General features: G+C 39.6%; 1 protein-coding gene across 2 annotated transcripts in view; it reads right to left on the reverse strand.

The window, feature by feature from the left end:
* Positions 1-356: 356 nt before the first annotated feature.
* The window catches only part of stxbp5a (syntaxin binding protein 5a (tomosyn)), a 110,834-nt gene continuing 86,478 nt past the window's right edge, over positions 357-24,712 (reverse strand). Inside the window, exons 9-27 of one of the 2 annotated variants that reach the window (XM_085372136.1) lie at positions 24,584-24,662; positions 23,786-23,940; positions 21,826-21,898; positions 21,422-21,569; positions 18,839-18,906; positions 16,893-16,933; positions 16,399-16,619; positions 14,077-14,249; positions 13,676-13,801; positions 13,151-13,302; positions 12,013-12,075; positions 9,972-10,025; positions 7,647-7,696; positions 6,288-6,570; positions 5,133-5,502; positions 3,322-3,487; positions 1,218-1,329; positions 900-1,120; positions 357-398 (exon numbers count right to left, since the gene is read on the reverse strand). In XM_085372136.1, coding sequence (XP_085228262.1) covers positions 357-398; positions 900-1,120; positions 1,218-1,329; positions 3,322-3,487; positions 5,133-5,502; positions 6,288-6,570; positions 7,647-7,696; positions 9,972-10,025; positions 12,013-12,075; positions 13,151-13,302; positions 13,676-13,801; positions 14,077-14,249; positions 16,399-16,619; positions 16,893-16,933; positions 18,839-18,906; positions 21,422-21,569; positions 21,826-21,898; positions 23,786-23,940; positions 24,584-24,662 — 2,597 coding nt within the window. Of the gene's footprint in view, positions 399-899; positions 1,121-1,217; positions 1,330-3,321; positions 3,488-5,132; positions 5,503-6,287; positions 6,571-7,645; positions 7,697-9,971; positions 10,026-12,012; positions 12,076-13,150; positions 13,303-13,675; positions 13,802-14,076; positions 14,250-16,398; positions 16,620-16,892; positions 16,934-18,838; positions 18,907-21,421; positions 21,570-21,825; positions 21,899-23,785; positions 23,941-24,583; positions 24,663-24,712 lie in introns of both variants that reach the window. The other variant, XM_085372137.1, reaches the window with a different exon arrangement.

Below are 24,712 nucleotides of genomic sequence, written 5' to 3' on the forward strand. Positions count from 1 at the left end.
GAGAGTGAAGAATCTTCAGGTGCATGGGCCAGTCAGCTACCTCAGAGGAGAGGCTGAACAGAGATAAACAATGAGACAAGAACATAAAAAGAAGACACCATTTATTAAGTTATTCCCTCTGAGGTCGTCTTCCTCTCCTGTCTACCCCTCAGTTCCACCCCAAGACTGAGGTAAGTACAGTGTTTCATCGTTGTGCTAGGGAAGAAAATCCCCAAGTGTCTCAGTGAAGGAGGCTTGGAGGGACGGATGAAGGGACAGACAGATGGGTAGGGGTCACGGTGAGTCCAGATGAGCCAGATGAGGGAGGTCAATCAGACAATGGTGTCCACAGAGCTCTACTCCACCCCTTCCACCAATCAGAACTGGTACCACTTTTTGTCTTTGCACTTCAGCATCATCTGGAAACAAAGAACACGTAGTCATGGGAACATGGTCCAAATGATCGGGCAGTACCACAAAACCATCACGTCTCTCTCTAAAACCACTTCCATTTGCTGTTGATAAAGTTAATTTTATGTAAGAATGTATATGAATTTGCTTTGATTTTGAATTTTGTTTACTTGGTCAGTCAAACACTGTAAAGAACAGGGGCCCTCACATAATTTTAGAAACCGTTTCCATTCTGAAAGAAATCTACAATTTGAGTAAGTTTCTTGGTTACATACTGCCCTCTACTGGTTAAATAGTGTCAGGTATTACATGTAATATTTCACAGTAACTGCTTTGCTGTGTAAAATATTTTATGGAGGGTCAAGACTGGTCACAAGCATTTAATTTCATTGTTTATTGTTTGTTAGTAGCACTAATGTACAGTGAGCATTCATGATGTCACATCGTGGCTCTGTTAATTGTGGGTATGAATTTTCAAGCTCGACGTCCTTCTTGACACTTTTGCTCACCTCGTGGGCGTGTTTGGAAAAAGAGTCTGCACTGGCCATCATGGCGGCCGTCCTCTCCTCCAGTTCACCCAGTTTCTGGCCTCTTTCATCTAGTGCTATCCGGGCACGTGCCAGATCACCAACCACACCAGAGGCAGCTCCCTTCATCCCCTCAATGCCACCTGGGCCAGGGATGTGCTGGGCCAGACTTCGCGATGCCCTTCCAGCTGTTACTTCACCAACTGATCGAAGGAAGAAAAGACAGATAAGCATGAAGTGATGGTACATATAGGACAGAAATATACTGTATGTATATCATCAGATACATATTCGGCATACATAGTTCCTCTCTGTCCAGCGACTGTGCACCGCCACCAAACAGGCCTTTGAAGAACCCTCTGTTGGGGGCCTCCGGTGTCTCCACTGGTGTGAAAAGTTCACCCAGCATCTCCTGAAATATTAACACATTTTATAAATACATATATAAAATGTATAAATATAGATAAAGATATATATATACTAGACATATAGAATAGAATAGAATAGAATTCAACTTTATTGTCATTGCACATGCACAGGTACAGGGCAACGAAATGCAGTTTGCATCCATCCAGAAGTGCTTTAGTGATATAGATATATTACAATATATATTAGCAATAGTATAGATATGTAAGTATATTACAGAAATGGGTCTATTATGGTATGTTATAATGTACACGGTATGAAGTATGTTGTGAATATGCTATAACTATAAGTATGTACAGGCTGTAGTGAGTACAAGCTATGTACAGGCTATGAACAGGATATAAATATGAAAAACTATACAGAATATGAAATAAATAACTTTACAGAAATCTGAGATATACAGCTATACAGAAATGTGAACTATGGAAGTTGTAAACAGTTGTAGAATTAAAGATTATCGAATGTACAGAATGATTATTTACACAGAGCTATACAGTAGTGCAGTTAAGATAAGTGAGGTTGTAGATAGTTTCTACAGAGGCTATATAAAGTGCTAGTGGTTGTGAGTGGTGGTTCAGTCCATGTTATTATTGTGTGTTTGAGGGTACAGTTGTCCATTGTGGGTGTGTGTATGTTCAGTCCATATGTTAACGTGGGTCAGATGTCAGGAGGCAGAGTTCAGGAGTCTGACAGCTGTGGGGAAGAAGCTGTTCCGGTACCTGGTGGTCTTAGTCCAGAGGCTCCTGTAGCGCCTCCCAGAGGGAGGGCTATCCCCCAATAATACAAGTCCCTAGCTTGTGAGACACACTGCAGTAAAATCTGGACACGGTTATAAATAGAATAGTTCTCACCATGGATGACTCAGTTCCCCATAGTTATTTCAGGCCAAGCAACTTATGTGAGACAAGTTTCAAACTACTTAGGCTACTTTGGATTAACTCCATTCCTTGCATTCATTTATTGATGTTTTGTGTTCATTAGCTATGACACAGGCAGTAAGTGAGTGTATGACAATATAAAGGTTTCTCCTGGTCCAGGCTTAGGCGTCAGAGCTTTGTGTGCCCGCTGGATATTCAGAGCAGGGTCTGGTGGGAGAAAGAGCTCAGCTCTCAACAAGTGTTCCACAAACTGCAGCACAGAGTTTCCTTCAGAACCTTCTATTAGGCCTATTGATCCATTGATAATATACATTACTGGACAATATACATTTTTCTAGGGCAGCCAGTTTTGTTACAGTGACTGAATTAATGCATCTTTTGTGGCCATGTTCCAACTTTCCATCTCTTCCAAGTGTTTTGCAGCTTCTTTGAGTCTTGTCTTATAGCTAGCTACCTCACCTATTGTTTCTGTCAGTTTTATATTAATGTCTGGAATTCTACCTTCATTTCTTGTTTAATGTCTTTGTTCAGTGGGACAAAATCAGTTCTGAACTTTGCCTTAAGTGAGTGAATTTCTTTAATGATGTCCTGGAAGCCTGAGTGGAGGTGGCTAGCCCCTTCTCCTTCCACATGCTCACCTTGCATGCTGTTTTCCGGCTGTCTCCTCTAGCCGGCTCCCCTGTCTTCTTGACCTTCTCCCACCGTTCATGACATTTATTCCACAGTTTAATGATTAAAAATACTTCAGCACTTTTATTTGTGAGTTTTTACCAGGAGCTGCAAACTTATGCTGCCATCCTCTCAGCATCCCCCTTGTGAATTTTGATTAGATAGAGGGAGTTTGGCGGGAGTTTTTCAAAATCTCATTCTGGCATGACAATAGGAATATAGGGTTATGGTATTTCAAAATTCTTCCTGTCTGTTACCCATAGAGACAAGGTTAATTTTAATACGTGAATATTTCTTATAGGTATAAACAAACCAAAACAAAATAGCCTAGGTACTTAGTTGGCTAATGTGTGTCTCCAAGCCATGCAGAGATTTTAAACTGTTTTGCAATAGTAACACGTAGTAGTGCTGTATATAGAAGGCTAATTCACCTGTAGGTTTTCACAAGTGTCCTGACTGTAAGTGATCCTCTGGATCTCAGTGGGGGAGCAGAGGTACATGGCCTGACCCAGGTTAGTAAAGCAGAAAGTCCTGGCTATCCGCATGTCTGTCAAAGGTAGGTAGTTCACATCCATGAGCGGTCTCAATCCTGGCACACTGTATGGGAGGCACAGAAACAATATCAATAAAGTTTCTGACCTACTCTGAACTCTAATTATTTAAACTCAACGTCCATTTTGTTAGGTATACTATTTTGTTAAGGCAAATAACTCATCAGCCAAGATGTGCAGCAAATCCATAGACAGTCAGACCTGCTGAAATACAATCTGAGCATCAGAATGGGAAAAAAGGTGTCAGATTGTCTGGTCTGAATATTTCAGAAACTGCTGATCTAGTGAGATTTTGCCGGACAGACGAAACTAGACAATAACCCAAGATCAGCAGTCGTCTGAGTTGACAGGAAGGAAAGAGTAACTTGCAAAAACAAAAAAAAACAAACTCTGGTTATAAACAAGTTATGCAGAGAAAGATCTCTGAATGTACAACACGCTGAACTTGAAGCAGATGGGTTACAGTAGCAGAAGACCACACTGGATGTCAATCCTGTCAGCTGAGAACAAGAAACCAAGGCTATATTTTGTAGCCCAAAACTGAACAATAAAAGACTGGAAATTGTTGCCTGGTCTGACGAGTCATGATTTCTGCTGCGACATTCGGATGGTAGGATCAGGTGTTGGCATAAACAACATGAATGCACGGATCCATCGTGCTTTATATCAATGTTTCAGACTGATGGTGGGGGCGTAATAGTGTGGGGATAATTTTTGGCACACTTTTGACCCCTAAGTACCAACTGAGCATTACTGAAATGCTACAGCCTGCCTGACCATTGCTGCTGACCATGTTCATCTCTTTATGAACACAGTGTAACCATCTTCTGTTGTTTCCTTCCAGCAGAATTACACACCCTGTCACAAAGCTCAAGTCATCAGACTAGTTTCTTGAACATGACAATGAGCGGTGTAATGAGAGATTCACGTCATAAATGTGTAGCCGACAAATCTGGTCAAACTGTGTGATGCCAATTCCAATATGGACCAAAACCAAAAGCTCTTAAGATGGAATGTTTCCAGCATCTTGCTGAATCTAGGACATGAATAATTAAGGAAGTTCTAAAGGCAAACACTTTTCCAAACCAGTAAAAGCAAAGTGTACCTAATAAAATGTCCAGCATTGCCTGGTGTTTGGCACTTTATCCTTGCTTTTAACATAGTCCAGAAAGAGCCTGTATTATGACACAAAGTCTGAATTCTAAAAATGAAGTCCAAAGTGTGAAAAAAAGTGAGAATGTTGAGATTAAAGTTCGAATTCTGAAAATTCAGTCTGGAAAAAAATTTTATTTCTAAAATCAAAGTCCAGATTCTAAGTAAAAAATCTGAACTTAAGATCTGAACTAATTAAAGTCTGTATACTATAAAAAAAACACCTCTGGATTTCGATGAACAGGTGCAAATTATGACCAAATTAAATTATGACCCCAATTTTTGTATGTACCTGTCCTCTTTCTTACCATATGGCAGCTTTCGCTGTACACAGTTTACAGATTTTGTGTGGAAAGTCTTTGCAACAAGCACAAATATGAGCAAAATTATTTGCTCTCCTGCTTCTTTTGTTAAGTCAATTCCAGTTCATGTATATAAATATATAGACATGCCATGCATGATAGAGGGGAGAGCAAACATTCTTAATTCTAACTGCATGTATTGGTTGAAACATTGCCTGACTTTAGATGTAGCCTTACCTGAGGGTCATGATGTGGCCGTTGGCACAGAAACAAGCCACGCACATGCCTTGGTTCATCTGCACCACATCTGCCCGTAAGATGAAGGAGGTCTCTGTGATACTGTGTTTATAGATGCAGGACTGGGAAGGAAGGGCAATGACTTTGGCCTGTTTCTCTGAACACACTACAGCATACTGGCTCTCATTGAGGTCCTGGGAGGTGGAAGGGGACACTGAGACGGGCCGGCGCTTACGGACTTTTTCTCTTTCTTCGCCGTCTGCTGTAACGTTGGGTTCATACCAAGGCTCATATGCAGATGGCAGCTGAGAACCCGTGGAGTCTATAAAGGCCATCCGCAAGATGCTTCCCTTCAGCCGTACCAACATACCTGGTGAACAGGAGGAAAAAAAATCTATTGGAACATTATATTTCCAGAGGACTGCTGCATTTTGGAAATGCTTAGTGTGTTCTGGTGAAAAATGACTCCAAAGTTCAGTGATGGACGCCGAGATAATGCCATTCAAAATAAGTATCAGGCTAGACACTGGCTGCCTCAGATTTTTAAATACAAAAACTAAAGTTTTGACTGAATATATCGATAGGAAATTACAAGTTATCAAGGCCTTCATATCCTTTATATCTTTAAGACACTCCTGCAGTTTAGTAGAGGACAAGTAGAGGACAAAAGAAGAAGAAGAGGCAGGCCTAAAAACTTACACACAGAAGTAGAACAATATATGAAATTCGTTTCTTTGAGAAACAGGAAAAATCTAAAATATACACATGATAAACAGTATAATCCAATGATCTGCATATGATCACACCGTATATTTAAAACAACTATTTTAAGAACTTTTGGAATTAGTCATAAGGTCAGTAATTAGTAAATAAATGACTAAAGTGCCTACTTTAAAGTAATGGTTTGATTAAAGCCACCTTAAAAGCCTCTGGTATGTAGCCTATTAGCAGAGATAAATTGGTCATACTGTATTTATGTGTACCATTTTTGGTCCATTTTCACTTAAACATTTAAAAATCATTGTGTACTGTTTTTCCTTAAAATTTACAGAGTGGGTTGCCAAGTTTGGTCTTTATTGCCGTTAAAAAAAACAAAAAAAACCTCTCACACTCTAATTTCCCTCCCTCCCTCCCATCTGAGATTGCTTTACCCACCGGCAGGTGAAAGGATAACTGGCTGCAGTTGCCGTTGCTCTCCAGCAGGTGGCAATGTGAGAGCCAGAACCAGGACAGTTCCCAGGGAGGTGCCCACATACAGGCAGGGTGTCAAAATGCTGTCCCCCTTCCGAGCGAAAGTCTCACAGAAGTGGAATGAGCTGATGGCCTCTCGTGCTTCCTTATCGATGCTGGTGACACTGGACGAGCGTGAGCGGCTGAAAGAGTTGTCCCGGTGGTCTAATGGGTTGGCACCCCGCGGCGGGCATACAGACAGGAGGACAGTAAGGAGAAAAAACAGAGAGGTAAAGCACCTGCAAAAAAGTATTATTGCAAGACAGACAATGGAGAAGTTGGCACAAAATATGCTAAAAAAAATAAATAAATAATGAAAAAAATAGAAACATAACAATCACTAGCTTCTTACTGCCTTAAAAGAAAGAGTTTGGAAGTTAAATGCAAATGGATTTACACTTTTCAAAGCAAATTCAAGGCATACCAGTAATAGCATTTTTATTTGTTTATAAATGATTGATTTTAGTACTGATAATGTAGATACTGGAAATTGAGAGAAAGAAAGTCGACTCGCACTTTTAACAGCTAGTGGCAAAATAAAAGTAAATAGTTAGTGGTCTTGTCTTTCTAGGAAAAACAGATCTCATAAGTTGAATTGCCTTTTTTAACAGAGCAGCATCATTTAAGACCTATTTGTTGATGATTTAACATCACTGCAGTTCCCTTACATTATACAAGAGCCATCAATTTAACACAATTTTATTACTATAAAATAAACCAGCTGTTTGGCACATTACGAAAGTTAAATGTGCATAACACTGAGATCATTAAACAAGCATACAGGTGAATATCTTATTTTAAACCCATGAAACCTAACAATATTCCATGTTTGGGAAGAAGGTTGTACAGAAAAAAAGTTGTATTGATATTATTTTATTTTATTTTTTTTGAAGGACCAATCAGACAGAGAAAAGAAAGCCATGAAAAACACACAAGAGAAAAGAAAAGCTGCAAAAGTTACACAAAGCTTTAGAGTGAGATGGGGTGTAAAAAGTTTAGCTTAGCACCACTGACCTCTGCTTTAACCCCCACCATGGTCAAAAGAAGTGTGAGCAAGGGTTCATTTCCAACAATTTGATTGAGTTCAATCATTTTAATTCAGTTCAGATCAGTGCTACTTTTGATGCATGCAAACTAAAGAGAACAGTTGCACAGCTTGCCAATTTTGAGACTAATAACCAGAAAAAAAACTGGACTAATGTAAAGTGATGGAGTCCAGTCAGAGCGAGAAAAGTATATTGCATTTCATACAAATTGTTTGGAGACACGAAGTCAAGGCTTACCCAAGTCTGGCTTTAGCTCAGTAGGCAAGCTTAATTTCCGTGACATCTTTGCTGGAAAAAAGAGAACATCCCTCTTTACAAACACATGTCTAAGCTAACACACGATGCCATGCAAAGCTAGTTAATCTAGCATTGGACTAGGACTGTGCACACACCTGAAATACACCAAAATGGCAGAAGACTGTTGAACAAGTGCCAAGGGATTGTTTTATAGAATAGGAGAGCCAAAATGCTTTAGACAGGAGGAGACACTGCATAAGGATTAAGAGACGACCCTCTGTATCACAGAGGCATGCTGTTACAGACTAAACAAAAGAGGTGACGTCTGTTTGCACAATGCCCTGAAAGACAGGACAGGTAAGACACACGTCAAAACTGCACGGCCATTCAGGACCTTCATGCCAAAGGAGCATGCAGCAAGAAGAAGGAAGTAACAAGAAACAAAAAATGAACCAGAGATGGAAGAAAACATAGTGAAAAGGATGGTTAAACCTGCTGCTGGTTATATACTTTCAGTACTAGTTTGTAAAGCATTCCATCTTTCAGAAGAGTGAATATAAATAGCAGTGAATGAAAGTCCTAAATATTATTTTCTCTGTCTGTAGGAAAAAGAAGAAGGACGATAAAATGAGACATTCAGGTAATAGAGTTATGACTGTCTTGCAATTTAAACTGCCAGAAACAATACATAAAGAAATCCATACAAGTTCCTTTAAAAAAAACTGCAACATTCGTAATACCTTCAAGTATTTGAGTTGAATTTGATTATTTTGGCTTTTTATCATTAGCGTTTTATTTTTTAAGCTAAGTGGAGAACATAAAATCTTGCTGTTGCCCGTCTACGGTACTTATGAAGGTGTAGACCAACTTTTAGAGCCCAAAACGTGCATATGCTATCCATACATGCATGATTTATCCAGATGATTTGATTTCTGTTCTCTAGTATGCTGGAAATTGGGGGAATTTTATTGACTTTATCAAGATTTTTTTAAGCTAAACTAAAATACTGAACTCACATATGTGGGTTTTGGGGATATTGTAAAAATATTGCACTGTGAATAATCAGGTGTTAAAAGGACTCAGGAGGACAACATCAGTTTCCGGACCAGGCTAAGCAAAGACAAATAATCCAGCACAAACAAAGCAGCCACAACATTAAAACTATTTACGAGACGTTGTTAACAACAATTATCTTGTACTCTGAAAAGCTGGCTCTCAACAGTCACGTGAACGTTACTTTGGCATGGTTCACCCACCTTCACATTGCTAGAGACCAAGTATATCGGACATGACGACAGCAATCCCCAAACTTTGCCTCCTGATGTTCACGTGGACGTTACTTTGGCATGTTTCACCCACCCTACACTTTGCTGGAAATCAAGCGTATTGGACATGGCAACAGCGATCCTGAAAGGCAGAGGCCTCCCCAGAAGTGCAGAAAGTGATCAGCAATAGCTCAAGCAGCATGTCAATGAGCCCAAGATGTTGAACTCCCAATACGCATGGGATGTGCCTTAGTAAGCCTGATCAACAGAGGGCTCCACTGTCAAAATGTGAGACACTAAAGAGTCAGGGCTGCTATGTCATCACAATGACCAAAAGAAATTTGTGCAGGTGGTTTTAATGCTGTCGCTGATTGGTGTGGATATTGTACTTACTCACTGTCACTTGTATGAGATACCGAATCCTTCCTTTGCTAATCCTCTTTTTTGACTTGCTCACTTAGTTTAAATGTACTTTTACAAAGTTTTATCAACACACACTGAAGTTGGACAAAGACAAAATCAGACAGACGAATTGCTCTCTGTTCAATGGTATCATCAAACTTCGTACAATTAGTTGGGACAAGTATCAGATGCAGGCACATTTACAATATGACACTCGTGCTACATACATGTAGCATGCAATATGTACAGTATATTTGACAAGTAAGGTGTCTCAAGAAAACTGCAGTCCCACCGTCCTTCCAGGTAAGCTTTTGCTTCACAAGCTCTGAATCCTTAGAATATAGTTTTCGTATATTACTCTTCTGTGCTCAAATATCAAATATGAGCATCTTGTCATTTCAAATGAAGAATACTCATTTATGTTAAAATACAAAGTGGCTTCAAAGATAGTTGAATAGAAGCTAACCCAGGAGTATAGAGGAACGTCAGCTCTCTGTTCCCTACTTTAGTTCTTCCCACTGTGGTGAGTATGGACAAAGGAAGACAGAGACACTTTCTCCACAAAAAGAAAAAAAGGGAAACAAAACAGGGGCACCAAATCTAGACCACGTTTTTTCCTGCCTAAACAGCCTCTGATAGACATTTTTGCCCAATCTTACCTCCTCTACCACCTCCATTGTAGAATTGGTGTAGATTGCTGTTTGACATCAAGACTTTTGAGGGTGTTGGGGAGGAGGGAGGAGTAAAATAGAGTAAATGCGCAGTTAGAAAAACACCCATTTTTACCCCATTACCCCAGTGCGTGTGTGTATTAGCACAAAAACTGAGTAAATATTTATTTGGTCAACTATTTCTTTGTTGTAACAATGCTTCTTGGCAAAAAATCTTGGAGAGGCAGTTTTTTTACCCTTAAGTGATGCCACATTTGTAAGGAAAATGCATTTGGAAATCCCCCATTATATGGATGTTGGCCCTCAATTTGGAGATTGAACTAAGGCTCACTTAAAATGGTTTTATGGAACACCAGCTTAAAGTTGCCCTGTGGCTCTATCCAGATCAGTCAAATGTGGCACAACCCATACTCTGCTGCTCAACCCACAAATGCATTTTCCTTACAAATGTGGCACCAATTAAGGGGAAATAAACAGGCTTTCCAAGATTTACTGCCAAGCATAGTTAAAACAAAGAAATAATCAACCAAACACAGATGTGCTTACTTGTTCTGAGCAGAAATTGGCTTGTAATGTCAATGGCACCTTTCTTTTTGAAGGAACACTGATTTCACTAAGACATCCTGTCTTCTGATGTAAATTATTCTCGTACAATGTAAAGAACTGGGAAATAAATCAAGCCAGGCCATCCACATTTACACTGTATTTAAGTCTAAAACAAGCCATCCTACAAACGTTACATTATTCCTCTGCAGAATTCATACCACAAATACTCAAAGAGAGACAGAGAGAGGAAATAAACAAAAATCTAAAACAAACTGGCTCACACTTAAAACCTAGATTACAAAGAGAGTTTTGTAGGAAAGCACTCTTTTTCTCTCCCTGTCCCATGAGTATAGCAAAGCAGACAGATGTATCACATCACAGTCTGGTGGCACCAGACACAGAGACTGGGACAGCCATCATACCTGGAAACAGCAGCAAGCAGACTCTGTGATTTGTTTTCTGTCTGACCTTTTTAAAAAGCTCCTTATTTTCATCGTGGTAATGCCAAGTTACCCATAATGAGATAAACCTAGGCTGTTCTCTCTTCAAGCGCCTTCAGATGAAATACTAATGACGCAGATTAAGATGGAAGCAAGTAAAAGAGCAACGGGGAATCTTGTTCCTGCATATCACAAAGCAGTAGATCATCAAAAGGCTGAATATTTAAAATCAGAGGTGGGATAGTGCAGCATAAAGTGGATTGTGTTTTTGTTCTAGTACATTCTATTGAGTTTGCTGTCTAAATGTCATATACACACAAAAACTGCTTAATTTGGCAATACATTTAGACGAATCTGCTTCAATACACTGCATCCGGACACAGGGAGATGTTGAAAGACGCACCCTTATCGAAATCCAAGTTAAAAATAATCAAGAATCTTGGCATGCAATATATTTGTGAGTATCAAAAAGCATGGAATTTCAGTGCTACGGAATATGTGAAGCCCCTTTTCCTACTAATATTCATGTAAATGAATAGGTTTCTCTACCAGAATGCAGAGTTTGGTTTTCCCATAATTTCGAGCAGCCTCAGTGAATTACCATCAGTCCCCGGATGCATTTACAGCCTATGTAACCCAGTTTTTCAGAATACAGAGTGAGATTATAAATGACGTATTCCCCTTTTTTCAACTCTGCAAAGTGGTAAAAAAAAAAAGAAAAAAGCATGGACATATGGCAAAACTATTATAAATCCATAAATGTGCAATATTTAACTGAAACAGTGCATTTTTAAAGAAAGAGGTTGAATGAAGCCAAACACGTGAATGACTCAAAAAAGAAGAAACTTCTAGAGTTCAAGTTTGATGAGCAACAACTTCATTACAACATTAATAACCGTAAAGGCTATTTTGAAACATTAATCTTCCTCCCAGCACACGTAAGTGGTTTTCTAGGTATATTTCTGACTGCTTTACTGTTTGGTTGTTATTTCTGCTATATTCGCCACTCCTCTCTTTCAATGACAAGCTGAAAGATATGTTACCTGAAGTAGGCGACTTGCAGCGGTCCTCCGATGTAGCCGAGCCTTCATTGATGTCACAAAGACCTGTATGAGAGATGACATAATCAAAACAAAAATCAGGTGGATTTTCAAAAAAAAAAAAATATTGGCTGTTCGCTCTGCGTATGCATAAAAAATATGTTTCTTTAACTTTATATTTTAGTGTCGCCTTGGCTAGGATCTATGTGCAGTCTCATCCGCCATCTGTCAGAGACTATCAAGGTCTCTAGTTTTCTTTATCCAGTTTTAAATGCTACTTCCTCCCTTTCCCGCATGCATGTTTGAGTATAAGTGTGTTTATTTGTGTGTGACATTGTTCTGTGAGGCAGAAAGCCAAGCAGACAGAAGTCCCTATTGGCAGAGCAACACAGCTGGATGCCTGATTACTGCTCACACTTGCCAACCACTGACAAGTGCCAGCCCACTGCTCACCAGTTAGTGACACCAGATGCTCTGCGAGTATTTAATGTGAGCCTTTTTGTGAACATTCGGATGTTTACACATACAGTACTTTGAGTCTTTACTTGCATGTGTGGTTGCTTTGCATACAGCATAAAAATCTCTCAACCCACGTGGACACACTTTGCTAAATTCATTAATCAAACTTTTGCTCAAGTATGGACAGGAAACTGTCGTGACGTTGCGGCAGTATCAAAACATGCACTGCTGTTTTCTGACACGTGGTGGCAGTGTGTCCTTACTGGAAAGGATACCGTTCGCTGTCCGTGGTAGACAATAGTAAAAAGGAAGGGATGCGTGGAAAAGGGATGGGCTGCGAGAGAGTGGGTATGTGAATGAGAGGCAAAGAGAAAGAGAGAGGCGGATAAACAAAGAGAGAAAGTCAATCGAAGCACAAAGAGAGAGCGAGTATTTGGTCGTCATCGCTCAATCATGCGTCAGCATTGTAGACTAAGCAAGAAAGAGAGCATCATTGTGCATTCAAAGCGTGTCGTCACTTTATTCATTCTCATATTTGCATCAGTTTACAGTTTAGAACGGGAACTAAAGAACTGTGGGGTGAGCTGTTCTGGCAAAAAAAAAAAAAAAAAAAAGCTGTCATGCTCAGAAAAATGAATAAAATGTTTTTCTTTCTGGCTTCAATCTTCTCTCTTTTTATTACCTCCAGAAGGCTGTCGCGTCTTTCTTGGCGACCGGGGCTGTCTCTGGTAGGGGTCATTAGAGCCATAAAGCTCGACCGTCCCCAAGTTGAGGACTACTGTCTTCTGGATGTAGTCCACCACTGCCAGACCGTTACTGTTGCCAAATACCACTCTGGGGATTGGCAACAAAGTAAAGAAGAAGTGGGAAGAAAAGGAGGGGTGAAAGTTTTTAAAACAAGAATAACGGAAAGTTACAGTTAGGAGATTTGATTTTGTTTTGGAATACGTAAACATTGTAGTTGAAGCCCAAAATCAGGTGGAATCTCTTAAATTCCCGTAGCTGCTGAACTGTGTCGACAGGACTTGAGCAGTAACTTCTTGAACAGCACCGGTATCTGTGACGATTTTGCCTGCAATTTGATTTGCGCTAACTTTGCTAATGTTGCTTTTTACCTTCAGATTAAGCGTCTTAACATAAATAGCATAAATCCCAGCAAAGTCCCAGAAAATGCTTCTAGTTTCAGTTAAGGCTTGCGTGTACTTACAGGCCGTAGGAGGAATTGACGGCCAGACTTGTGATCTGCTGAGGAGGCTCTCCACTCACCCACACTAACTGGACCACCAAATCTACCTGGTAACCTGGAGACTGCTTCAATGGAGTACTGCGCACTCTGTGGATGAAAGGAGGCCATAGACAAAAAAAAAGGTTTCATAAAAAGAATGACGAGGGGCGCAGCTGCGGTTGTGAAGCTGTTGTGTATTGAGTGGCTGCAGGGGAATGTTGGGGAGGCTGTGGCTGAGAATGCTTCGAGTGTGCTTGAGGCAAAAGGCAAGACTCTTGTGTGCATGAGTATGTGTGCAAGTGCTCCTGCAGCTTATGAGCGTTTATGCGAGTGCTTCTCTCTCCCTCTCCTTAAAGTTATATATGTGTGTATGTGTTTCATACTTGAGGCAGGGTATGTTGCCTCCATCAGAGTTGTTGCTGCTGGTGGAAGGGTGTGAAGGTGGGCCGCTTGTCTGAGGAGAGGCACCGGGCGTCGGGAGCGCCGATGTCTGTTCACCCCCGCCATCTGGAGACTCTATGTCATTCAGCTCGTACTGCATTCGCACCTCTAGCAACTGGATGAGAGGACATACACACAGGTGCACATATTAACATGCACATTATAAACGAGGAACATCATGAAACTTCCTCTTCTACATTATTGTAAATAATAATTCCTCAGGACATGATGACTGTGTCGCTAAATGGCTTTCATATGCGATCGCAGAGTCACTTTGATGATAAGGAGGTGTTTGATGTTTGTGTGGGAAGATTGAGAGTCTTAGAGGTCCTCCAATACTGCGATGTTTCATTCCTTCTGAGTCCTCCTTCAGGCTACCCCTTTGCAACCCGCGCCTTCGCAGAGACACGCGTGTACGATTCACACACACCGATACACACGCAAACTCATCAGCTCCTCTCTTTTGCATTCTGTCAGTCTCATTAGCCCCACTGACATGTGGGAGTGAAGAGTGATCAGTGCCCTTGTTCAGAGACTACCTTCATTTCTGCAAGGTTATTTAGAGGTGTTTGACCTTGTTCTAACACGGGCTGTTTCGCCTAATTACTGCTCGCCATTGCTGCATGTAGCGTTCTGATCCACATTACAGCATGTGGCGTTTAGGACTAAGGGCTCTAACATTTCTCTTCTGCGTGCATCAATGCTTACTGTCATTTACCCACAGAAAACTGCAAAGCTTTCAAACATGAACGTAGCTGATTTTTAATCTCTTCCAACAGCTACTAAGAGGCTCCTAAGCAAGGCACTTGAAGTCTATAAATTCATAATTGCTTCTCGCTGTTTGTTTGAAAGAACAAAACATTTGGGCATTTAGGACAAACAGTGCTGAACACAAAAAGGGCATCAGCTAAACGCGCCACAGTGCCACCCACATGCTTTGATTGACAAGTGAACACTGCGAAGTCTGCTGCAACAACACCTCAGCAATGACTGTTCACAAGAAATATGTTGCCAGGACTAGAAAGATAATCTCATGCTAGACACTATTTTATTGCTTTGCTACCACAACCAACAGCAAAGCATATATGCACAGTTTCACGCTAATACAGAAGCTGTGAGCATACGCGGAGATAATAACGGCATTTCTCTTTATTTCATTAAGCACCCGCTCGCATCACACCACCATTAGCATTTACATCGCTATCAAAGCAGGTCGTAATGATGGTCTAGCTTTGCTTGTTCACTGCCCTGTCTGTTGGCATGGTAACCATACTGCCTTTGACTAGGCAGATCTTTGAGTTCATGTGGTTGTGCATATGCCTCAACATCTGATGCTTAATTTATAATACCGCAGTTGTGTCCGTTTGCTTACGGAGAGGGGTTTTGGAGCGACGAAAACCAACCACTGCCAGACGAATGTGGATGACACTGTGCATCGGTCAAATGCAGATTGGTTGACGAGTGGGCTGATGTCATGCCAGAAAGTGATTGCCTTCATTTGCAGTGTTGTAAATGACTTTTGGCCGATAATTTGTCAGACATATTATGAACGATGAAATCATTTTGAGCCAGAAAGAACATTTCTGTCAAGCTGTAAAGACACACTTATATATCCTTTATTTATCCAGGTAAGAATAATCCTAGATATTAAAAATGTCCTTTTTAACCAAAATCTGGAGAAAAAGGCAACAGAAACTACAACAAATATGTCATGAAAGTTCTATAAAGATACACTAAGTGGTCAAAAAGGACAAGATAGATTATAATGTAAAAAACTGAGTAGGTACAATAACGCAGAGTTATAAAAATAATCGCAAAACAGGTAATTTCTTAATTTTATCTCCAGTGCTTTGTAAATCCTGTTGACTACGGCCTATTTACCAATTTTAAGAAATAATATGAAACATAAAAAACATCTACAATCACTTTTTTGCAGATAATCTTGTTTTTGACATAAGAACAGGGAAGGGAGTGTGAAAAGTACAAACAGTGGCTGCAGTGGACACTTCATTGTTTTTAACACTGTTTCACTTCAGCTCTTTGTATCTCATAACTTAGTTCTCCTCCGAGGCAAACCGATGGACCAAAAACAAAACAAATAGTAGCCCACAGCTCTACAACATATTTCTGACAATGCACCCAGTGAACAACAGGCATTTATTGCAGGCAGGCATTAGGAAGCCACGTATTACAAAAGATGATTAAGAAAAACATGAAATTCCTGGAAGTTGAGGCTAAAGGTAAAACTGAAGACTGATACCCACCTGAACCACCTCAGTAGTTACTTCCAGCTTACTGAAGCGGTAGATGATAACATTGGCTGACACACCGGCCACACACAGCATCCGGCTCTCAGGGCACCAGGCCATGATCTGAATGGCAAAGGGGTCTTCATCTGACACCTCAGTGCTGCCCTTGTCCTCCTTAGACCTGTTCCTGTCAAATATCTTGGCTGTTTTGAGTTTATAGAGCACCTGGAGCATTACTAGAAAGAAAGGAGGAAAGAAATAACATCAGGAGGAGCAGCTATATTGAAGCCTATGCTAAAGGAGACGCTCTTACAGGCTTAAATGAATGAGTAAAAAACAAAGTGTCATTTAAATTTTCAAAGTCATTCTGTTTTCTTTCTTTCTTGACTTCCCTCCTTTTTCTTCCAAGTTAAATTGAAACTCAAAGTGTCCTTTGACTTTTTCTGTTTAAAAGCTAATAAAATAGTCAATAAAATAAACTATATTTGTAATTTATGAGCTTAACCTACTTGCAGAGGCATCCCAGAACTTCACAGTTCCATCAGCGTGCCTGGAAATGCATGGGAGTGACACGAGACACAAATGAAGGACCATGTCAGTTATAACTTTTGACTTTTTATGTGAGCAAACAACACCAGCCAATTTGTAACATTTGCAGGGAAAGAAAACAATATCAGCCCTGGTAACAAAAATGTGTCAGAATTTGCCATAGTAAAGCTTTTACAATCAAATCTCATGAGAAGTGAGAAAATCAAAATACACTTAGAGGGTAAAATGACTGAAAGGGAAGTTATTTATCCCTTAAAAAATCCTTTACATCAGCCACACGTCTCTTCTTTGAAACCAACAAGCTGATTCCCAAAGAGCTATTACCCGAAAACTTGGTGTGCGGTGTGTTCTTGAAAAATCTGAGGAAACTGGACAAGTGGAGTGAAGTGGAGTGCAAATGAAGAAGTGACAAGCCTATGTCATGGTTTGATCCACCATGCAATACAGTACCATCTCCAAAGCATCAATAGATTGATGTGAAGGTCAAAGTGATAATGATGCTATATAGAGCTATTTAAAACATGTTTGTTGCTGCCATTATTTTGTATTGATAACATATAGGTATTCTTTGGGACTCTGACATCTTCTTAAAGATCAAATAAGTCAAAACGTTTATAAAATGTCTTCTACTGTTAAAAGGATGCTGACATTTCTTCTTCTTCTGTTTGTATAGTGAACATTTAGATAATGATACTGGTATCTGGGTATTCTTTCAAGTTGTTCCCAAAACGCATTATATTTTTAAAGAAGGTATTGTCAACATAAAGAGAATGAGCTATTTCTAGTTAGTTAGAAATATACTGTAATAAGCTCTCATTACTAAAGTAGTAACATTTAGAATCCCCATATGTCATTTCATATATGCCTATATGCTGTCAATACAAACAAAAAAAATAGTTCTATATTGCATTTTTATCACTCTGACCTTCAGACCAATCTTTTGACCTTCAAGGAGAGGCAAAACGTAGCATAATTTAAATCTTCATACAGCAGTTTCTATTTGTTAATAATACACACTACACTTGTTCACATGACCCCACTCTACACCCCTACAAAGCTATTCAAAACTTCTCAAGCTATCATATTTAGAGACAGAACGATACGCATGCATGTAAACACTACCAAAAACATTTTGGCAGAGGTAATTAGAGACAACTCAAGCCTTCTGCGCAGCGCTGTCATTTGTGATTTTTTTTCATAACTATAACAGTAAGAAATAAATATATAGCCAGAAGTATTCGGGCATCTGAACAGCTCCAAAGCAATATCAACATAATTCAGATCACAAGACGTCCTAATGATATAACGAGGAGATATATTCTAGACATACACGGGTTCCCAACTCACTAACAAACATTAGAAGAAGAAAACCTTCAATAATCCATTAATATCCAAGCACTTCTAGACAAACATAAAGGCGTAACATCAATATGTGTTATAAAAGAATGCTTTCGTATTGATAATTGACAGATTTTCTATTTGGTGTCACAAAAAAATGCATGTCATTTGGCTGTGTTTCTTCTTTGTTTTGTTGGCAATTCAGCTAAGTGGAGAGGGAGAGAAATACTGTGCAGGCTGTGGCACTCTTCGAAGGAAAAAAACCTGGGCAGAATAATAATGTGGCACATGGGGGAGAAGAGACAAGGAGGAAGGAGAGGAGCAAGGGCCTCCTACTGCCTAACCCATACCTCAATGTCACTCCTTTCCTGCATGTGTTCTGTAAAAAACACCCACCCCCCACCCCTGGCCCCCTTTGTTGACAGCTTTGAGAGGGATAATAAGCATCAAATGGGAGCAAAGTGCACATGATGGGAATATATAAAAACTTGGTGACCTGACAGTGCAGGAGAGGGGAAAGCAATTGTGCAGGATAATAAAGATAACACTAATGAAATTAGTGTCTTACCCAGTGATGATGATCTCTGGGTAGCTCTGTATGCCTTGACCCCAGTTTCCACCACTAATGGGCCATTCCTGGACAGACAGCAGACAACACACGCGTTACCTTAGTAAATGAGATCGTACAGGAATCACTATGTCAGTAAACAAGGTGTCAATGAACACACTGATTGTGCAAATAGATGACATGATAAACCAGCGCAAGTGTGAGTGCACGCAGGAAAACAAGCGCGAGTCCTTGGTGTACGTCTCTCAGCGTGTCTTGCGATTATGGTGTGCGTCTCCATGTGTGTTAGCGGGGGTTTGGCTATGAACACGTTGACACATACAAAGGTCAACGGGATGACTCACGGTGATCTTTATGTGAGAATACCCTCCCGCAGCTCAGTAAGGCTTGTGCTTAACAGGAAAAAAAAAAAGGAAGAAGCTAGGCTGCCAGTTTGGGTCAGTGCATGCTGACATTTCAGACAGAAAGCCAGAACAAGGCAACAGAGAAAAGAACATAAGCATACATAATGGCTGAAAAAGCAGGGGGTCTGTCTTAAATGATACAGAGATGTGAGAAGAGAATGAGAGGAGAGAGGAGGTGTACTGAGGACGGGAGTATCATTAGGTAATACGGCACTATTATATAGTCCATTTGGCTTCATGGAAACATTAAAAAATGTGTTTCCGAGGACTAAGACAAATTCACCTATTATGTAGAGCGAGGTATTAATCTACCCTTCATCCTGTGACCTTCTTGTTCTTTATGTATGTAGGCGCATTGTGGGAATTTCTGTTTCTTCGTTCATCACATCAAAAATCTGTGATGATTATTTCATGAGTTACTGCAATTCATTTTATATCAAAATATTTCAAAACGTGCCTCATTCAATAATGTGGAGCAGCATTTAGTTGTTTGTAGTCTCAGACTTCTAATTACAGTTCAGTAACTTCCTAATAATTTGTGTTTTCTGTGACGTTTCCCCAAAATACTCATTTGACACCAGTAACAGCTGTGATAGCAGCTCTCTGAGACACAGTCATGCTTTGATTTCATTTCTAACAACAGCATGCTATGCTGACAAAGCGGCAATATAAATATAGGGCTGTTTAGCATGTGGTGTCTACCCGAGGCCTGTACTCAGAAGCTGGATTTCAAACATAACCTGCTCTGGACCTTGCTGCGAAAATATTGAGGTGTCTAGTTGATCACTGAAAGCTTTTTGTGTTTCCCAAATGACCACTGATAATATAGATTTTTAGACGCAACTTTATTCCTTGTTTTTCTGCTACGAGCAATTTAAAACCCGTTATTGTTATATAAGTTTTAATACAGCAACATAAAAAAGGGCATGTGAGTCTAGTGCTTTCCGAGCTTATATAATTATATATGCAACTAAGCGTAGTTACTGGTTTGATATTGTTTTTGATATATATTTTTTTCTTTTATTGCTCTCAAACCTTTTTTACTGCCTGGTTTGCAGCTGAGGGACCTGCTAAAATTGTCTTACACACCATAGGTAGGCCTTTATTTATTCATTATTGTGCAATAAGAGCAACATATCTATGAATTTACAGTGTTTTTTCCCCCTATCATTACTTTCTTGCTTTAAAAACATTTTAAGTAGCACCTTTTTCATCTTACTTACCACTCGCACACATGCAGCACTTTTTATGACGACACTTACTTTACAGCAGTTTCCTTCTCACGCAGACTCACATACCACCTTGACTAAAGCAGCTGTATTTCATTTCATTTTAAGTATATGCTTCTTTCTTTTTATTTGTTTTATTACATCTAAAATATCGCAAAAAGCAACGAATAATGCCTCGATCTAAATAACCTCAAGAACAGATCAAAAAACAAAGTCACTGACGTCTATCAGTCTGGAAAAGGTTACAAAGATATTTCTAAAGCTTTGGGACTCCAGTAAAAAAAACGAGCTGTGAGAGCCATTATCCACAAATAAAGAAAACTTGGAACAGTGGTGAACCTTCCTAGGAGTGGCCAACTCATCCAGGAGGTCACAAAAGAACCCAGAACAACATCTAAAGAACTGCAGGCCTCAGCTAAGGTCAGAGTTCATGATTCAGCAATTAAAAAGATTTGGCAAAATAATGGTATCCATGAGAGAGACCCAAGGAGAAAATCTGTACTGACCAAAAAGAACTCAAAAGCTTGTCTCGCATCTTGATAATCTCCAAGATTTTAGGGGAAAATATTCTGTGGATTTATTAGGTTTAGGGGTAGTTACTTTTTCACACAAGGCCAGGTTTGGTTTAAAAAAAAAAACCCAGATTTTTTTATTTACTGAGGTTATCTTTGTCTAGTATTACATATTAATATTTGCTGAAACATTTAAGTGTAACAAAAACACAAACATATATGGTGGATGCACTACTTTTAGTCTCCTCAGAATAAATGAATATTTTCAACCATGTAAAACTGCAAATCTGAAAAAAAAAAAAGAGGCTTTGCCCTTTGAGTCTATGTCTTAATCCAAAGTCTCTTCTTCACCCACGATATGTTATACAAGTGATTTTCTATTAAGATGTCAGAGGAAGAAGGACACATAATGGCATCTAATGATAAAACGTGCAGTACCTTTTTGCTGTAGCCCTGTCGTTTCTGCCGTGAGCCAACAGAGTAAAGTGCAGGTATGAGGTCCACAGAGCAGTCGGCAAAGTACTCGCAGCAGGTCACAGGAGACTCGTGGATAGTCAGAGGATAGGGGTTCTCGAATATTGGATAACTGTTAAATACAGCCCGCACATACTCAAGTGACAAGTCAGTCTAAATAAAAATAATATGTCTGCCGGTGTCAGTTGCACTGGTCAAACACAGTGTTGCATACCTGCAATTCAACAAATGTTGGACATTGACTAAAAATGTTGAGTAAAGAAAGGAATAATAAACAACAGTGACAAGCTGTACTACTGGGCCAAGTAGCAGTTTACCCCATGGTTAAGAAACAAAAGTCAAGATAATGAACCATTTTTTGAACCTACCCATTTTGTGCAAGGTCGATCACAACTAAATCCTTTTCTAGAAGGACGACCACAGCATAGGGTTCCTGAAAATCTGCAAACCGCACAAAGATTCATAACATCACACTTTTATCAGTCTTGTAATTCCATGAGAAAAGAGCTCCCCTAAAATATGCAAACCACATGGGAAGAATTTCCCACTCTTTATACAGCAAATTATATCTATGCCCTTAAGATGTGAGGGCAGGAACGCTCAACGCTAGAATTTTATTATACTATGTAATTTATAACTGTAGGGGATATTGCTCAAGTTGAATATTTGTATCAGTCTGATTTGAGAGTAAAATGTCATATTCCATTTTAAGATTAGTGCCTCATAATAGATTTTAACTGTGGTAATGAATAAATTCATTTTATTTTACTTGCCACTGCATATTCTGCAGAGGCTCAGTATATATTGTAACCTGCAGTGCAAAAATTACTTCAGTTTCATACATTTGCAATAATCAACGTGTCAAGTGGAGCGTTTCCCAAATCTGGTTGTTATTAACAGCCCCTTGACAAAAGCAGACTGGAGTTATAAAGACCCACTTAATTTGTGGGAGAGGGCAAACATGCAAAACCTCCTCTGGAGCTTGCTGCCCTAAAGGTTTGTCCAGACCCGGCTGTCACAGAACACAAGGGTTGTTTCCTATCATATCGTCCACGATAATGTAAAGTAAAAATTCTAACGTGCCATAAAATGTCATATGCGATATAAAATGTTTATGTTTCCTAGTGTGTGCCACCATGAGACAAGCCCAGGCATGTCTGAGAACAAAAACTGTGTCTTAACCCTCGATGACAAGCTTCAATAAAACACCATTTCTCTTATATCGTCAGAAATATCATCATTGCAGATTTTCTTGACATATTGTTAAATTACTTTAAGTCCAAAGACATGCAGTTAGTGGGGATAGGTTATTTGGAAACTCTAAATTGCCCATAGGTTTGAATGTGAGTGTGAATGGTTGTCTGCGTCTATGGGCTAGCCCTGCTACAGACTGCAGACGTGTCCAGGGTGTACCCTGCCTCTCGCCCTAAGACAGCTGAGATAGGCTCTGGACCTTCCTATCAACGCATCTGTTGACCACTTACTCCCTATAAATGGGGACATGGCAAACCAAAACAACATCATTTCCCCTCACTGAAGTATAAAGCATTTAGGCATTTTCTTTCATTTGTCTCCTATATGTCTGTACTTTAAGTACACCTTAAAAAATTCTTCAATTTCCAACACTACCGTTTGTCAGTGTTTGGATTTTTATCATTTCCTTGTCTGTCTTAAGAAATCCTAGTTTGTCTGTTTAGTTTATCATTCATCCAAAATATTCAACTTTGTATTGACAAATATAGTTTATAAATGATATTTAGGGATACCGTCTCATCTGCTTGTGCCAGGATTATTAGACTATGTGGACAAACATTCATTGTGGAATCCAAAGACCCAGTAATGTCCAGTACCAGATGATTTCAGTGAGCAGTGACATCAGATTGTCAGTGACATAATGAAGTCGCCATTCTTACATAATTCACTAATCCGTCCTGTAGCTGTATACGTGCCAGATAACACAGCAGCAGAGATTGCATCCTGGATCACATACATACAGGCCATACTGGTAAGCTCCAGCTGTTGGCTCCTCAATACCATAAATAAAATAATAATTAAATTTAGATTGAAGGGCATTGTGCACAGCGGGATGAAATGAAAATGTAATAGCCTATGTGTCAGATAATAAAACTGAAAAGTAGCATCCTTTCCCTTGGGAAATTTCTGATTTATTACAGAAACACACTCACACACACAGACAGGCTGTCCAACATAATTAAGAACCAGAAAGTTGTGTGCATATTTCCGCAGGTGTTAGTGCAAAAGAAGAGTAAATTAACAATGTCCACAATTCTCAGACGTTCTCATTCAGACCAAAGTATGCACACTTACCATTAGGATATGGTGTCTCACATAGCGTGAGGAAGTCTACTATAGGATAGTCCATCTCCAGCACAGCAGTACTCTTCCCATGCATCACTGTTAGACAAGGCCTCCGGCCCACCGTGTCGTAGGACAGACCACCAGAAAAGATTATGAAGGGGTCTCTGGAATGAGTTGCATTCATGCAATTATTTACTTAAATGGGTTTTTAAAATATTAGGCATTTTATATGGTGGGGCTTTATTTAATAATGTGCGTTCACACTCTTAATATTTTATTTAGCCAGCAGGAAATTGTTGTGGCATTAAGAGCCTTGGCACAACTTAAAGCATGAGTCAATCTGACTACAAATGAAAAAAATCAGTACAGTGAGCTTAATTTTTCAGGAACTGTTGCATGGATATTAATGTATGTATACCATGGTATACTGTAAGTAAGATGTCATCATGCATACAAAATAACATCAGGGTTGGAGTTAAAACAAAAGACTTGGATTTAAAGAGGACTGGGCTTGTCTTGTCTTGTCTTTAGTATCCACAACTCTGAGTTTATGCTTTATATAACAAAATAGCTGATTAAGAAAAGCTGATACTACAAAATATATAGTTTTAAATGATTGGCTTAAGTTACAAACATGAGGAGTATCTGTATGTAAGTAAAATGCAACTTGAGCTGCTTTGTGGGGACTTTTGTCATGGCTCTGCCTCCATTAAACACATGCATGTCTATAAATATGCTCAAGTGAACGTGCATGGGCACAAGTGTATAACAGTATATGTGTACGCGTGTGAGACTGAGGGACCATACCCAATTCTAGTTGTTTTGTACTCCACTTTAAGAATGGGCTTACAAGACTCTGGCTTCTTCCCGTCCTTGGGCTGTTTTCCTAAAATAGAACAAACAGAAGTTACTTTGGTTTGCAGTTCACTCCTTCTT

This window comes from Diplotaxodon limnothrissa, linkage group LG15, assembly GCF_057381915.1.
Source record: "Diplotaxodon limnothrissa isolate DT_005_m linkage group LG15, D_limnothrissa_male_GT1.1, whole genome shotgun sequence".
In the NCBI taxonomy this organism is placed as follows: Eukaryota; Metazoa; Chordata; class Actinopteri; order Cichliformes; family Cichlidae; genus Diplotaxodon; species Diplotaxodon limnothrissa.